Source organism: Schistocerca americana, chromosome 2 (genome assembly GCF_021461395.2).
Source record: "Schistocerca americana isolate TAMUIC-IGC-003095 chromosome 2, iqSchAmer2.1, whole genome shotgun sequence".
Taxonomy (NCBI): Eukaryota; Metazoa; Arthropoda; class Insecta; order Orthoptera; family Acrididae; genus Schistocerca; species Schistocerca americana.
In genome coordinates this window covers 685,902,505-685,920,656 of record NC_060120.1, presented here as the reverse complement: position 1 = coordinate 685,920,656, position 18,152 = coordinate 685,902,505, and the positions used below count along the sequence as shown (strand labels likewise).

Sequence of the window (18,152 nt, the reverse complement as noted above, 5' to 3'; positions counted from 1 at the left end):
GGCCGGTCGTACTGCATGAAAACAGGAACCAAACCAACATTTGTATGGTTCGTTGCAGATGCTATTTTTACCAGGTCACACTCAATATTGTAGCCCTGATCCCAATCAGTACTGTTTCCTGCTCCACCCACTACCACAACATGATCCTGCTTTGTAAAACTTTTGCACAATGATCCTACATTCTCTATCAGTTGGCTAAGACATGCACTGGGCTTGAAAATACTTGTGATCTGGTACCTGTCACCTAATTTTTCCTGCAAAATCTGGCCCACACCTCTCCCATGGCTACTACCTAACAACAGAACTTTCCTCCTACTTTCTACTTTTTTTGCAACAGTTGATTTCCTAGTGAAAGTCTGTTGAGTGCTGACGACACGTACATCTACTTGAGCCTCTTCCTTAGCTGACTGAGGTAGCAAGGCAAATCTATTGTTTGTGCCAATGATGAAACTGTCTGATACCGTTCTCTTTCTGTGGCCCCTGTTCCTTGCTATCATTCCCACCTGCCTTCACCCTCCTCCCCTCCTAATCTCATCAGTTCCTCCCTAGCGCTATCCAGTTCAGCCTGAAGGGCTCTAATCTTCCCTTCCAGTTCTGCTATTTTCCTATCCCTTGAACATAATCTGCAATACCATGGAAGAGACCCATTTGTTTCCCTGATTCCCATGCCACTGCATTCACCCCAATGTAACCATCTGCCACAACAGCTGCCCAGAGCCCCAGAACTGACTTTCCTACAGCAGCTCACTCGTGGTTGTTTACAATATTTTTTACAAAATTTATCTAAACAATAACAATAATAATCTATTAACTACAGATCACAAAATCCATTAAAGTTCTGTGGAACACTAATATATGTGTATACTAAGCTTTGTTTTACTCCTGTTAAGCAGTAATCTGTGCTTCTTTATAAGTTTTATTGCAGTGATTGAATACTATGGATGTTCGCTTCCATTATGAACTGTTCTACTGGGTACATATCTATCCAGCGCACAGTCAATTATCCTTTTAAACTTGAACCATAGTTCTTCTGCATGCTCCTACCCTGTTCCGAAAGTTTCAAGTTCCTCATTGAGATATGACATTACTTAGTTTTTTATCTAATTTATTGAACATATGTAACTATCTGCATGTTTTAGTTGTCCTTTGTACTTTGGTAATCATTGTTGCCACAACTGCACCATTGTCATTGATATTGCTTTTGATGTGGATATCCTCAAAGAGGTCAGTTGTATTTGTTGCAGCTGTGGATCCTACAATGTCACCCTTTTACATGCTGAAGGTTTTTGTATTTTTACCATTGCTTCTCCACTGTGGGTATTGCTGAATACTGACTGTGCATGGTGCCATAATAAAGGCGCAGTCCAGGGCTCTCTCACATGGCTTCCCGTTTCCTGCTACCAAGACATGGGTCTTGCACTTCTGTCTCCGTCATACGGTCCACCGACTGTTTCCGTCACACTGTCCATCCAAATCCGAACTATCCTTTGATGGTCAGTTGCTCAATGTGGTGAAGTCTTATCGCTTTCAAGGACTGACCTTCAATGCCTTGTTGACACGTCTTACACATCTTCACCAACGTAAGCAAACATGCTGGTCGCACTGTAACACTGTTTGCTGCACCAGTAACACCAGCAGGGGTGCAGACTGCGGTGCACTTTTGCAGGTTTGCAAAGCTTTGATCCTGTCCCGTCTTGATGATGAGAGTCTGACGTATGGCTCGGCATCACCTTAAGTATTGTGGGTGTTTGGCTTGATACACCATTTTTGAATCCAACTTGTAACAGGTGAGTTTTGGACCAGCCCTGTGAACAGCCTGCTCAAGGCGACTGGAGTGCCTCCACTGTAGATCAGGCACTAAAAACTGCTGCCCAACTATGCGATACACATTCACTGTTCCCCTGAGCATCTGAACTACCTTGTCTTTTTTTCTGGTATTGTGAGCCACCTCCCATAACAGTGACCCAAGAGAGGAGTCATGATCATATTTTGCATACAGCATCTCCTCTCCAACTCCAACAGCTTCCATTGTTGCTTCTTGTAAGGAAGCAATTGTGTATGCCCCCATGGTGTGTGCCACGTCCTTGGATCTGTCTCGTCCTATACTTTACACCAAAATATTCTGTTGATCCTATGGTTTTCTCTGCCTGTTCCTGGCCTTCTTGATGCTTTTCTGGGTCTGGAAGTGGTTTACATTGATGGTACTGGCATTGATGGACCATATGGTTTTCCCTACACACATGCAAGGTGCAGTGAAGTATGCTCCCTGCTGAATGGATGCAGTGTATTCACTGCATTATTGATGGCCATTGTTCAAGCCCTCAGTCATGTTTGTTCTTGCACTGGCGAGACATTCTTAACCGGCAGTGATTCCCTAAGTAGTGCTCAGGTTATTGACCACTGCTACCCTTGACACTTGTTGGTTGTTAATATCCAGGATCTACTTTCTGACCTCCATCAAACTGGACAGTTGGTCATCTTTGTCTGGACCCTAGGATATATGAGATACAATGAATGGATGAATAAATGAATTGTACATTATACTTTCACAGTGTAATGTATCATGGAAAATCTTAATCTGAGATCTGTGACCATTTTCTTTCACTTTTCTGAACTCAGCACATCACTTATTATGGACTCACACTGACTCAGTTTATCAGACAGACATATAGGAAGACAGCAATATAATCTTGGCTCTGACATCATCCATTGTGTGTAATAAACTATTAGCTGAGACATCATTTGTTATATTTAGACAACTTCAAAAGACATCCCAAAGTAACATACTTGTACATATTTGATCTAAGCAAGAAAGTAAGCACTGCTTTATCTTACTTCCACAGTTTTGCAGCTGTAGTTAACCTTTATTTTAAATTTTCAATATTTTCAGGAAGGGTGATGGAATCGAAAATGCTGTAAACACTGTGAAAGAAGCAGCTGCATTGCCACTACCACAATTTTCGATTTAAATAAGTCAAGTAAGTACTGCATCTCTTTCCCATTATTCACATTTGGTCTCAAGGAGCAACTGAACGATTGTTAAATGGAGATAAAAGCATCTGTATGCAATTTATAGAAAACTGATGTACACATAATGAACCTTCCACTCCATAGTGAAGAGAGCACTATTTTCAAACTTCCAGATTGGTTAACATAGTGTGCCAGACTAAGGTGGAATCCAAATACATGTCTTAGCCCAAATCTGGCACAAAATTTAATGTGCCAAAAAGTTGAATGAAAGTTCATACTGCCCTGAAGAGTGAAAGTTTCAGTTTGGGCAGTGGTGGCTGTTTGTAAGACATTTCTCTATAGTATTCAGCCCCATGGATGCTAGTTTGGCAAGATATGTGGAAGAATTTCTGTGGAGACTGAAAAGTAAGAGAGAAGTACTCATAGTTGAATCAAATATTGTCCTCATATCTCAGCCCAGTTCACAGTTTTAATCTGTCAGGAAGTTTCGACTAATATGTTGTGTATAAGTTTCTGTATATTTCTACTCATGGAATAGAGGTAGTGTTGATCAGCAAACAAACATGTGGGAGCTCTCCCCACCCCCTCTTCACTCCCCCTCCATCATCATCCCCCACTTCCTCCATGTTGCCCTTCCCACTCCTTACTCCCTGCTCCCCACACCTCACTCCCTCAATCTCATCCTTCCCACTCCCACACTCCCACCATGTCACCTTTCTCACTCCCCCCTGCCCCTTAGCCTTCCATCTCCACCATCTCTCTAACCCCAGTTTGCCCCCTTCCTTCCTCCTTCTTCCAATCTTTTTCTCCCTTTCCAACACTGCAGCATGCAATGGTCTTGACCCGCATACATATATAGTTTGTTCTTAAATTTTTCTAAATCGCTATCTGCTAATTAATGTGTTATGATGTAAAACCAGCTATATATCATTCCTAAGTGTTTAGAAATTTTACTCAAACATAGATTTACTGTATACATCCTATTCAGTTTTTTAATGTAGACTGCAGGTGATTTATATCCAATGAGTACATCAGTTTTGTGGGACAGTGTTCTGGAATATTAAATACTAATGGAAAATATATTTAAGTTAACAATAATGATTAATAATAAGATAATTATTAAATGAGACAGAATAAAACAAACATTCAACTGTTTTTGTTTCACTTCAACCTTGAGATATGATTGGAAGTGAAAGGCTTCTTGACCAAGGCAAACATGAAGTGTGTTTGTAATGGGTGTGATGCCGTCTGTTGGCTGCCAGCCAGCACTGACAGGCCCTCTGTGAGAAGGTGCCAAGAATTCCTTAATGTTTCAGAACTGTGTACAGAGCCAGAAGCTGGAACAGATTGTGGAAGCTTCTGTAGCACCCATTTTTTTATTTTTAAATTATGTGTTGTATGTTATTGTTAATAGTTTCTCCTGTTCATGTTTGTGCTTTCTATTTCAATATATATTCCAAATGATGAGGAATAATATTTTTGTGACAGGAGTCAACACAGTTTCTGTCTGAGGTGATCCATGTTCCACTGGTATGTTGTGAATTTCATCCACCATGGCCTCAGACAGCAGTGTGTGTTTGGTGCAGGCTGTCTACTCTTTCAAAGGCAAGAACAATGATGAGGTAATTTATTTATTAATGCAGAACTTGAAATTATTTGCCCATACTTTATTTGCAGCAGCTGTAATGTGTATTATTTATCCTCTGACAGATTTATGGAAAGTATATTCAGAACTGTTTCATATTGTTAAATAATGTATAATTTTGTTTTTAGCTTTGCTTCAAGAAAGGGGACATTATAACAGTGACCCAGAGAGAGGAAGGAGGATGGTGGGAAGGAACACTAGGGGAGAAGACTGGCTGGTTTCCTTCCAATTATGTGAAGGAGTACACTCCCTTAGGTACAAAGTTATAAAGTTTTAATTTTCACACCTATGCATTATATTTTTATTGAACTGTTCTTAAAGACTGCAAAATCTTGCATACATTTACTGAAATTGCATAGTGGCTGTTCATTCATTTTGACAGTAGTAGATTATTTTGTATTGCAGCTCCCTCTCTTCAGTGGCTGCAATCCTGGTTTCATGTACATTACAAAGAAAAAGATTATGCCTACAACATATGAAAATCACTTCTTCGGTGGCAGCAACATTCAATAATAAACACCCAATCTAAAACCCCTGGATCTAAACTATTGACATTAGTAAAGGCTATGTGATACAGAAGGCTCTCTTTTAAGAGAGGAAAATATGGATGTTAAACAACTTAACAACAAATGAAAGTCAAGAATTTGATGATGAGGCAGCTGACAATAGTTCCTATCCACAAGACACTTGATTCTACGTGTGCGTTTTATCCCTTCGCCCATCTAGATTTGTGATCTACTCCTGTGTTCAACCATGTTAGAGTGCAACATCTTTTCATTCCTTTTGCCATTACCTGCAAAATGAAAAGTATATTTTCTGGATGTAGATCTTGCTGTCAGTTCACTGAAATATTCTCTTTTAATTGTTTTCCTCTGTCTGCATTTGGAGGTATGATTTGAATGTTTTTAATGTTCTGATTTTAGCATAGAAATATAACTTTTCCTTCCATTTAACATTCAGTCATGGTGCAATTTTGCTAAGGTTGCTAATGGGAACAAAACAAAAAGGATAACTTAAAAAGTTGCATAATTTTTTAGGTAATATTAGTATGATGCAACTGCTGCACATATAAGCAGATGTATCTGGTAATGTGTGTGTTGTGTAGGAAGAGAGTAAGAAAATATAGAATTTGACATCTCATCAGTTGGAAACAACACAAAGTAATACACAACATGCACCAATGTCTCTGCTAGCAAATTTTATTAGCGGAATGAGAATTTCACTCTGCAGCGTTGTGTGCACTGATATGAAATTTCCTGGTAGATTAAAACTGTGTGCAGGAGAGCTTTTGTGAAGTCTGGAAGGTAGGAGACGAGGTACTGGCAGAAGTAAAGCTGTGAGGACGGGGTGAGAGTCGTGCTTGGGTAGCTCAGATGGTAGAGCACTTGCCTGTGAAAGGTAAAGGTTCCGAGTTCGAGTCTCTGTCTGGCACACAGTTTTAATCTGCCAGGAAGTTTCAACTTTTATAAGATTTGCAACAAATAATGTGTCAAGGAATACAAGCAGTCATCAAAGTTAATATTAATGTGAAGCAATGGGAAGTCCAGTTTGGAATTTCAACAGTATTATGAAAAGGATGGACTTCTGCCGGCCACGCGGTTCTAAGCGCTTTAGTCCGGAACCGCGCGACCGCTACGGTCGCAGGTTCGAAGCCTGCCTCGGGCATGGATGTGTGTGATGTCCTTAGGTTAGTTAGGTTTAAGTAGTTCTAAGTTCTAGGGGACTGATGACCTCAGATGTTAAGGCCCATAGCGCTCACAGCCATTTGAACCATTTTTGATAGACTTCTACTCACCATAAAAGTGAAATGTTGAGTTGCAAAGAGGCACAATGAAAGAACTGCTACACATTGAGCTTTCTCGCAAAGCCTTCTTCAGAAATGAAACATTCACACAAGCAAGTACACATCATGCCCTTATGACACTGTCTCTGACAGTGGTCATGTGTGCGTAATGTGTACTTACTTGTGTGAATGTATGCATGTTTCCTTTTTGTGGAAGGCTTTGGCCAAAAGCTCAATGTGTAACAGTCTTTTCACTGTGATTGTCTGCAACTCAATGAGTTATCTTTATGGTGAGTAGCAATCTATCCATTATGCAATATTGTTAATGTTAATATGAAATGCATAGTCCATCACATGCTCACCACACACCTCTCTCCTCATTGTCCCAGTAACATTTCGTCCATCTGCAATGGTAAAGATGGTTGTCTATGGAGCCATGTCTCAAAATTCACCTTTGCATATTCTAATGGGTTGTGAAGAATCTGTCACCCATTTCTCCATTTGCGGAGTAATTTTCTTCAAAAGGGATGTGAGTTCACAATAAATTGTAAGAACAGGATTCTCATCTTCATGTCCTGCAGTTAATTCGCTCACACTTTTGTTTAAATCCTCAGGATTTGCAGCTTTCACAAACTGCGAGTGACAACTGTGCAGCAATTTTGCCAGCATGGCAAAGGGACTAAAAAGATTGCAGAGCAAAAGCAATTGGAATCAGTATGCACACCAGTCTGTAATCCTGATGGGTTATTTTATTCTGTTGTCAGAGATTTGATATTCGAAAAATCTTGTAAATCATTTAGATGAAGGACCAATTACAAAAAGACTTGGACTATATCCATGATGAAAATATGAGAATGTAGACAAAATTTTAAAAGTACAGCATGTATTTTGGCTAGGAGACTGGAGCCAATCCCAAGTACATCAAGAGCATTAGCAGTGTTGTACATCAGGAACATTACCTCCAGGTGAAGTTGGATATTGTGGTCAAGTGGTAGACTGTGCGCTTGGAAACAGGGATCGTGGGATCTAATTCTGATCATGCCATGTACAAGGGACTTTCAAGAAGTAATGCAGCACTTTTTTCTTGACAAATTTCTGTTGAAAAATGTGGAATGTGTTGTGGGACATTGTGGAATATTCCTGCTTCAGCCCTTATAGTTTCATGAAGTTCCGATAGGTGGCAGCGCTATACATAGCCTTGGAAATTGTGTCTGTAATCGAGGTGTGTTCCAAGCAGAGAGCTGTCATTGAATTTCTTTTGGCAGAAAACCAGAGCATGACAGATATTCATAGGCACTTGCAGAATGGCTATGGAGACCTGGCAGTAAACAAAAGCACAGTGACTTGTTGGGTGAGGCATCTGTCATCATCACAACGAGATCACACAGAACTGTCCATTCTCCTGCGTGCCTGCCGGCTGCACACAGTAGTGACTTCTGTAGTGTTGTAGCATGCAGGCACTCTCATTCAAGGTGACCAACAGATCATAATCAAACACATTGCTCCACAACTGGACGTCTATTGGTAGAGCAGACATAGTAGTCTATCAGTTCGGGTGCTTGAAGGTGTGTGCTTGCTGGATTCCTTGCTGCCTGACAGAAGACCATAAAGAGCAATGAATTGCTTGCATGTTACAAGGCTGATGATGAAAATTTATTGCTGTATTTTTTTCAGTGTCAACATTTTGTTAATGGGGGAACTAGCAACTTCATCAAATTTTGTAAAGCGTTTATTAACAATTCTGTCAACAGTTGAGGTACTTATATTACACGATTAGTGTCAAACCTCATGGGTTCATTTTCAAGCCTGGCCTGCATTGACAGTGCCTCATCTTAATAATAAACATCAAAGTGGCAACACATGCTTCATGAATGTTTGCAGAATTAATGCCACAATCCACACGTGCCTCCTTGATGTTGACTTGATGAGAGGCATGTCCGGATTGTGGCATTAATTCTGCAAACATTTATGAAGCATGTGTTGCCACTTAGATATTTATTATTAAGATCAGGCACTGTCAGTGCAGCCAGAACCATGCATCATGCCACATTTACCTGCCCAAGCCCGCGTGTGACTGACTGCTCCGTTCTGTTGCCTGCACCGCAAGCAGTCGAGCTCAGCTCTACTGGAAACATTGTTCAAGCCACGATATGCCGTTGAGGTCTGCAGCTTGTTCAGGTACCCAGCTGAGCCCGGATGTCAATAGGGCACTGGCAGAGAAGGTATGACGGGCCACGTATGAGCAGAATAGCTTTCTGAATCATCTGCACTCTTCTGAGAATCATGGATGTGTGATATGCTAGGAAGAGGCTGTTCTTGAGCCATTGTCAACCTGCTTGATGTTGGTTTATACAATTTATCCTTCTTTTTTTCATTTCTTTCTGAAACGTTCCTTTGTGGGCCCTTATATGAAACCTGATCTCTAATTTTGTAGTTAAGTTTTTATTACACTTTGGTTCACAGCTTTACATCATCTAGAAATGTTTCAGCAATCTCTTCACACACCCTACTTTTTATACTCTTCTTCATGTAATGTTTTTTGGTGATTTTCCACAAGCAAGGTCTTTTGCGGAACAGTTTTATAAGTTTTCGATGTGGTCAATGGTCTGTTCGTACACCATACTGAAAGCAACTAGAACTTGCTGTCACATTCAGGAAAACTCGTGGACCCTGTTGCAACACTTGAATAACTGCAGAGCTTCTCCTAATAGTCAGATCAATAGCATTGGCATCAGCAAAATCCATAGTCCTGGAGAAGTGTGTAACAGTATGCACATGAGATCTGTGACTGTTCATCAAAGGGACAGTAGAATGCTTTCTAGATCTTGCACTGATACTTCCAAAAATAGAAGCACAGTACCTACTGCAAGTGCAAGAGATTTACTTCCTCACCCACCAATGATTTCTCACCATGAAAGAAGAATAGCAGAAGAATTCCGTCTGGCTGTGGTCCCCCAAGTGCTGCAGGATATGGAAGATGGTGCGCGCACATGTGCAACTGACATGTGGGCAGACATGTTCACTAAAAGGCATTATTTTACTCTTATTACGCAATCAATATTGTCGCAGAAGAAGCTGAGTAGCACCGGGGTGTAGTGGTTATGATGCTAAACTGTTGCATGGAGGGTCGTGACTTCAAAACTCACCTGGACTGTACAATTTTAATTTCTATGTTCGGTTCGAGTGCATTCTAGAAGTATCCAAAAATATCGAGAATCATTGAACTGGAATGTTCTGTAGCTGTATATATACTGTGTGTGTTCTGGCCAGAGGCAGTTCGCTCCACACTCTTGTATGTGCAAGTGCTGAATAAACCTTCGTTAAGTGAAGTTAGTATTCGTCATTCATCTAATTGCATCTTCTTCTACATGACATTATTCTAGTGGAGACGCAGTGCACATTATCGACAACACAGTGGCTCCCATCAGGCCACGACAGAGCCGCCGTTTATGTGGCGAGAAACCCAAGTTCGAGCCATATTCAACAGATTGCAATCTATTGGAGGCAGAAGAAGATGAGGACGTTACGATGACAGCAACTGTGTGCCACCACATGAGAGATCATTCTAGGTTCTCTGGTGATAATGGCCAAGATCCAAACAAGTGGCTGAAGGTATATTAGTGTATAGCCAAATTTAACAAATGGGATTGCACCGTGTGTTTGGCTAACGTATTTTTCTACTTGGAGGGCACTGCCAAGCAATGGTATGAGAACAACAAGGAGAAGTTCACTAGCTGGGAAGTATTCCAGACAGAACTGAGCAAGTATTTTGGCTACACACGACGACAGAATAACAAGGCTGAAGATAATGAAAGTGCAGGGTACAGCTTCCAGGAGAAACTACAGCATCCTACACTCAAGACCTCTTGGAACTTTGAATGGAGGAGGAAGATAAGGTTGCACATCTCATGAAGGGTGTTGCTGAGGACATGTATCAAGCCCTATTTCTGAAGGAGGTTTCGACATCAGCCCACTTCATAAAATCGTGATAGTATATCGAGACAATGCATCAAAAAAGAATTACATGCAAGAAGTTTGAATGGCTTACAAATGTTGTATCGATGTCTGTGATGGAGCAAGCAACTGATTCCACAAGTGTTCGTCAGATAGTGAGAGAGGAAGTTCAGAAGGCACCTGGATTGCACGGCAAGCAAAAATCCGAGATGCTTCAAGAGGTTATAAGGGAGTAAATGAAACAGACAGTGAACCCAATCTCTTGTCCTTCATTTCGCTTTAAAACAGTGAAAAAGTTGAGACCCAGGCGGAGTTTTGTTTCTCCAATGCCGCATGAGGAACCTGTTTGGGCACCATGGAAGACTGACGTCTGGAGGACCCAGGTTCACCAACCAGTATGTTTCCACTGTTGACAACCGGGGGATGTGGTGCACTATTGCTGAGAAAGGCAGCGGATATTTGATGATGCTTGTATCAGAAGACAGCAGACCAATCTTTCCCGACGCCAATTCCGGGACGACGAAGATGAACAAGATGCTGTGGGTGCAGGACGATGTAGGTCACCATCACCACAAGCTAGCCGCTGGAAAGGACGCTCCCCAACACGCTGAACGAGGTCTCCATCACCGCTTAGAAGCTCCAGCCGATAATGTAGCTGCTGCAACCTGGAAAACTAAAGGGTGCGACCTTTCTCGGAGGTGAGGCCGCCGAAGAGAAAAATCCTCCACCGTCGATCACTACAAAAATGATAGGAAACTACATCGATATCCTCATGGATGGCCAACCAGTCCAACCTCTTGTTGCAGAAAACCGTATTCGTCAACGACGAAACATCTCTGCTGAAGGTGACTAATGGGAAATACATAAAACCTACAGGAAGATGTACCATTTGTGTGGGTATAAGTGGCCAAACACAGTCCTTAGAATTCATCTTCTTACAAGAGTGTAATCATGATGTCATTCTCGGATGGGACTTTTTGAAAGCTTCTCAGGCTATTATAGATTGTGGTCGCTCAAAGATTATGCTAGATGAGATGAGATACTGTGGACAGGAAGATGTGCAACCGAGTGTGTGGAGACTGTGTGATGGATGAAGTGATCATTCCCGCAGTCAGCACTAGAAAGATAACTGTCACTTGTCATGCCATGCATCAACCCATGGATTTTGTAGTGGAATGTAAGAGAAGCATACCACTGAAGAATAACTTGGCCATCCCAGCCTCTGTCGTCTCATTCAAGAACGGATTCGGTGAAGTGTGGATAGTTAACTGTCACCGAGAACCACAGATCCTTCCAAGATGCACGTGCGTAGCAAATGCTGAGCCGTTAATTGCAGAACAGTTGAGCTTCATAGATACCTCCCATGCCTAGTCGGTGGGCGAAATTAGCACTACCACTACGAGACAAGATCTTCTAGCTTGACTACCATCAGATCTCACTAAGGAACAACAGAAGAAGCTACTTGCCATTCTTCATGAGTTCTCCAAATGCTTCAATCCACAGGTGTAGAGCAAATAAGACAAATCAACAGTGAAGCACCAGATTAGCACTGAAGACTGTCAACAAATAAGCCAGAGAGCATACCGTGTGTCAGCAACTGAATGTTGAATAATTCGTGACAAGGTAGAGAAAATGATGAAGAATGACATCATTCAGTCTTCGCAGTGCCCATGGTCGTCACCAGTGGTCCTCGTTAGGAAGGAGGAAGCACGGTGGCAGTTGGCGCTTTTGTGTTGATTACAGGAAGCTTAATAAAATAACTAAGAAGAACGTTTACCCTCTTCCACAAACTGAAGATACACCAGATTGTCTGAAGGGGCTAAGTTTTTCCCACTCATGGACATGTACTCGGGATACTGGCAAATCGAAGTAGATGAGGCTGATCACGAGGAAACTGCATTCAACACCCCTGAGGATCTGTACGAGTTTAAGGTAATGCCGTTTGGCTTGTGTAATGCACCAGCAACTTTTGAGCGAATGGTGGATAATCTTCTAAGTCACCTGACGTGGAAAATGTGTGTCTGTTATTTAGATGACATTATAGTGTTCTCAGAGACACGTAAAAAGATTGAGTGAGGGCCGTTCTTAAGTGTCTCCAACAAGGTGGACTGAAACTTAATCCAAGAAAGTGTCTCTTTGGAGCAAAATAAATCAAATTGCTTGTACACCTTGTGTCAAACAAAGGTGTGTGGCCAGACCCAGAAAAGGTGAGATCTATAACGGTATTTCCTATTCCTAAAAGTATTAGAGAAGTGAGAAGCTTCCTCGGATTATGTTCTTATTACCGTTGTTTTATCAAAGACTTTTGTATCAAAGCCAGGCCACTCCAGGAGTTGTTAAAAGCCAATGCTAAATTTATCTGGGATGGTGCTCAACAAGATTCTTTTGATGTGCTGTGAAAAGCTCTGATGACTGACCGTGTACTTGGTCTGTGTGATGAGAGAGCTTCTACAGAACTACACACAGATGCCTGCGGATATGGGATCGGTGCTGTTCTGGTGCAAATTTCGGATGGAAAAGAGAAGGTTATAGCCGATGCTTCTAGGACACTTACTAAAGCCGAGAGAAACTACTCAGTTACAGAAAGAGAATGTCTTGCTGTGATCTGGGCCATGTGCAAATTTCGACAGTAGCTCTATAGAAGGCCATTCACAGTTGTTACAGACCATCGTTCACTTTGTTGGTTGACAGGTCAACAGGACGACTTGCCAGGTGGGCACTACGTCTTCGCGAGTATGACATTACCATAGTGTACAAAAGTGGAAGAAAACACCAAGATGCCGACTCTCTCAAGAAACCCTGTGTAAGACCATCAAGATTTTGATGACGATAGTGACGTGTCTCGCTGCACTCCAGGATATCTTTGCTGAGCAGGAGGAGGACGCCAAGATATCTCTCATTATGCCTGCCTTAAAACATCAGAGGATGTGAAAGGACAATTTAACGTAGTTATTGGATTACTTTGCAAGAAAACCTTGATCCATTTGGAAAGAGGTGGCTTCCAGTGATTCCTAAACACATGCACTTAGATGTTCCACAGAAATTCCATGACGCACCTGAGGCTGGACATTTAGGATTTATTAAGACATACGATAGAATCTGCAAGAGAATTTTCTTGCCAGGTTTATTTACGAGTGTCCATCATGAAATATGCTCACTATTTTTTATTTACTTAAATTTGGCATATTTCGTGACAGTACCTTTTCCGTTAAATGTTTACAAGGCGATATTTGTCTTGGCTTCAGTTGTCTAGTGGAAGTATGATTCCCTTATGCAGTTTTGTCGGCTGCAGAAATGACCTGGTTCAATGCGTTTGCCTCATTTTTGGTGCTTCAAATACCATTTCTTCGAATGTGGTTTCTTCTTGAAGTTTATATAAAAAAATAGTAACATAATGTTTTTTTTTTTTTTTTTCCACTAACAAATATTTATGACGGCGACCTGCACATTGTTCTACCGTCAACACACACCAAGAGGTAACTGCCGACTGACTGCAGTCAAAGACGACTCCAGCGTCAAAGACATTTTACACAACACACAAGCTTCCACTTGTAACCAGTCTCTTTGATATTCTTCGTCACATCTACTAATAGTAATCAATATGCTGTCACTCTCAAAAATATAAGTAAATTAACATAAGATAAGGCAGATTACAATAAAAAAAATTCTGACAAAAATATAAGAAAAGATTTACAATTTGGTATCGACAAATCCGGTAGAAAATAACACATCTCCCAGATCCATTACAATCACTATGTGTCGCACTGTCGAGAGTGCAAGAGGAGAAAGGCAGTTCCTCAGAAACCACCTGGCCGACTCATACCAATTCCACCAGCTGAAACGCCTTTCCAGCGTGTTGGCATTGACCTCCTCGGACAATTTCCAATGTCTGCTAGTGGCAGTTGATGGATTATTGTTTCCACAGATTATCTGACACACTATGCCATTACAAAAGCCGTGAAAACAGCTGAAGCATCTGAGGTAACCATATTCATTGTGGAAGACATTGTATTAAACCACAGTGTCCCAAGGTCGTTAATTATGGATTGAGGGAAAGTTTTTCAATCGAATCTTGTGATAGAAAAACTGTCGGTGCAACATTACTCATCACATGACAACTGCCAACCGTCCGTTAACTAATGGGCTTACTGAACACCTTAATAAGACGTTGGCTGACATACTATCAATGTTCGTCAATGTTGAGCAGAGAAACTGGGATGAGGTGTTACCTTTCATGACATTTGACTACAATACCGCCAAACAAGACACCACAGGATTTGCGCCATTTTTCCTGGTGCATCGGCGTGAGGCGACTATAATGATGGACACTGTGTTTCTGTTACATCCTGATGATGTGGACGATGACTACATTGGCCAGGTGTTAACCAGAGCTGAGGAAGCTTGGCATTTAGCTCGACTCCACATGCTGCAGGCTCTAGAAAACGATTGCCGACGGTATGACACGAGCCACTGCCCTGTTGTCTACCAGCCTGGTGACCTCATCTGGATCTTCACTCCTGTTCAGAAGGTTGGTCTCTCTGAGAAGCTGCTAAGGCACTACTTTAGACTTTATAAGGTTGTAAGACAGTTGTCTGATGTTACTTTTGAGGTTGAAGATTTCAACCCTGACACAAGACGACGAAAGATCAGAATAAGGTTCACATCCTTGGAATGAAACCCTACAAGCATCCTGCAACCCAGTGTAAATTCAAAGCTCCAGCAACATGCAATAAGTGTAAAGGTGATGAAGAGAGTAGCTGCAAAAGAAGTTCTAAGAAGATCACCACCAGGGTGAGAATCATCATCAGGAGTCGGAGTATGTAGGACCGATGACTCGTTCCCGGACTAGGAGGACGTAACACCGAGACGACGTTCTCTTAAGGAGGGAGCAATGTCACAGAAGAAGCTGAGTAGCACTGTGGTGTTGTGATTATGATACTAAACTGTTACATGGGGTGTCGTGAGTTCAAAACTCACCTGGACTGTACAATTTTAATTTCTATATTCAGTTCGAGTACATTCTAGAAGTATCCACAAATGTCGAGAATCATTGTACTGGAATGTTCTGTAGCTGTGTATATACTGTACGTGTTCTGGCTGGAGGCAGTTCACGCCACGCTCTTGTATGTGCAAGTCCTGATTCAGTCCATTGTTAAGTGAAGTTAGAGTTCGTCATTCATCTAATTGCACCTTCTTCTACGTGACAATATTATCAGAGTTGTAGTGTGAAAATTGGGTCATGCTTGTTCCCCAGTTATGGAATCTGACAGTGATTTGATGCTGCAGTTGCTTGTGCCATGGGTATACGAGCTACAGGAACTCTGTGCTGAGAGTGTGGAACCTTCTTCTACGTGACAATATCATCAGAGTTGTAGTACGAAAACTGGGTCATGCTTGTTCCTGAGTTCCTGTTTGTTGGAGAGAAGTGCTACAAAAGTACGGGATGAAACTATAACTAACATAAGCAATTGAGGGATATTTACAAGCCATCTATTGAACGTTATGTTCATTACCGATTGGAGGCAAAATGTGAAAAACTCCCTAGAGAACTGTTGTCACCTTCCATACAACAGTCACTCCTTCGGCACTGTTCTGCACTACACCCTTGAGGATAAATGTTTGCAGGAATATGGTAGTAATGTTCACCCATCGTTGGAATTTATCTTGAGGATAAATGTTTGCAGGAATATGGTAGTAATGTTCACCCATCGTTGGAATCAATGGAATATACCTAACTTATTTAAAAAGTAGTGGCGAAGTGAAAGACTCAAGGTTGTAGTTTGCGGTGAAGCAGCATGTTGAGACTTGCTGGAATACTTTGTATGTCATGCTAAAATCCGTGTTTATGCAATATGAACAAATGCTAAAGTTTTGCATGGATTTGAAAAAAATACACTTGTTTGGGAACTGGGATTACTAGATAACCGACAAATTAATTTATTTTCTCGAAGTATTTCAAGGGGATACCAAGGTTATGGAATCTGACAGTGATTCGATGCTGCAGTTGTCATGCCGTCGGTATACCAGCTACAGGAACTCTTTGCCGAGAATGTGGCAGACCGTAAGGTAAGCCCTCCCATATATGTAAAACGGTATAAATGAAATTTACATTTTGGTTAAATATTTTGAACACCCATAGTGGGGTAAGAGATTGTGTTTAAAGAAGACTTGTGCCTAAATATTGTCAAACATCTGTGGGAAGCAGCACTACTGAAAGCAAGCGCTCAAAACCTCTGAAGTGAAAACATGGGAATAAAGTCAGTGCATTTGCTTGCATTATTTCTAGTACCACAGGTGCATCATCGAAAGCAGCTCTCAATAACTGAGAGGGAGGACGTTTATGCCTCAGCATGTTCCAGATGTGCTGCATTACAAGCTAAATGCGATGTTAATTAGATGTGCTATGTAAATATTTTATCAGTACTGACGTTCTCAACATTTGATCATATAATAGCGAAAAGATGTAAATTTTTGTGAACAATGCACCAAATTTATTAACAGCTATGTGATATAAGATATATGATCTCTGTGCTGGCCTGGTGTATTATTTGCAAAATGTCACGTGGGAACGAAGCTTCAGCATCAGTGCCTTCAAAACATGGAAAGTGTGTGCAATGTGAGGACAGTTTTGCCATGATATAACCTTCTAACTTCAGTGTGTGCCAACAAAAATTTTCAATATTTGCCATTTCCTCATATAGTATTACAAAAATTCAGTAATTAATAGGGCAACCTTCACTAAAATTAACTACCTCATTAAGTGTAGGGCTTTTTAGATGCACTTAACTATAAGTTGATTTAACAATCACAATCAATGGTGGAAATTTAAGTATCCATTTTGTTCCTGATGTTAGCCATCATATATTTTAATGTAATATTAGAGGTTAAGTACTATGTTGGTAAATATTATGTGAAGTAAAAAAACTGCTTGCAAATGGTCCACAGACATTTCGTTCTGCATCCAAAACAGTGTGGTGCCTGTCAGGAACGTGATGTGACAAGCAGCTGGGCTACACACGTGCCTGGGGGGAATCAGATTCTGGCGAGGCACCACGGGTCCCAGCAAGCCCCGTGCGGCTCGCCCTGCTAACCAGGCAGCGGGAGTCGAGACTCGCCTGGCAGTCGTGGCTGCGGTCCTGGGTGGGCCATGCAGGCTCAATGCAAGCTTCTGAGTGCAGCCTCAGTAGGCCAGGCTTGAAAATGAACCTGTAAGGTTTGAAACTAATTGCCTAATATAAATTCTGCAACTGTTATTGTGTTGTTTTAATTCCACATTGAAGTGAAGACTCCAATTTCCAATTGGATAACTCAGGTAAATTAGGGATACCCCAATTGCCAAAATAGTGTCCAATTGAGACACTTTCTCCTGGCCATTGAGCTGCATCAAAAGATGATGATAATCTCCAAGTGAAGATCAACCAAAGACAGTCACCATCTAACTGTTTCCCATCTATCCTCTCTCAATAGGTGGTGTGCCAAGTAAGAGATATGTTATGTCTCCTGAGATGAGGCTATTTTTACATGCCCCTTTCTGATGTGGTCGTAGCTCCTGGGCCTTATAGACAGTTATGAAAATACTATTCACACCACATCTTCTTTTTGGTGACAGAAAATGATGTAAGTATGTTGCAGATATTGTTGTAGCAAATGAAAGCTGTTTGCTCAGTTACTGGTGAACAATTCATTAGTGGCTTTCTAAGGCATAACCAATAGCTGAGTGGTCAGCGTGACAGTTTGTCGTGCCGAGGGGCCCGGGTTCGTTTCCCGGCTGAGTCGGAGATTTTCTCCGCTCAGGGACTG

General features: G+C 41.5%; 1 protein-coding gene across 7 annotated transcripts in view; it reads left to right on the top strand.

Annotated features, from left to right (window-relative positions):
* LOC124592385 (rho guanine nucleotide exchange factor 7) overlaps positions 1–18,152 on the top strand; it is a 126,887-nt gene that overhangs the window by 10,879 nt on the left and 97,856 nt on the right. For 5 of the 7 annotated variants that reach the window (XM_047131833.1, XM_047131832.1, XM_047131827.1 and 2 more), the window contains 3 exons: positions 2,891–2,978; positions 4,459–4,592; positions 4,744–4,870. In XM_047131833.1, the coding sequence (XP_046987789.1) occupies positions 4,524–4,592; positions 4,744–4,870 (196 nt within the window). In that variant the 5' untranslated portion in view covers positions 2,891–2,978; positions 4,459–4,523. Of the gene's footprint in view, positions 1–2,890; positions 2,979–3,143; positions 3,376–4,292; positions 4,367–4,458; positions 4,593–4,743; positions 4,871–18,152 lie in introns of those variants that run through there. The other 2 variants (XM_047131828.1, XM_047131831.1) reach the window with 2 other exon arrangements.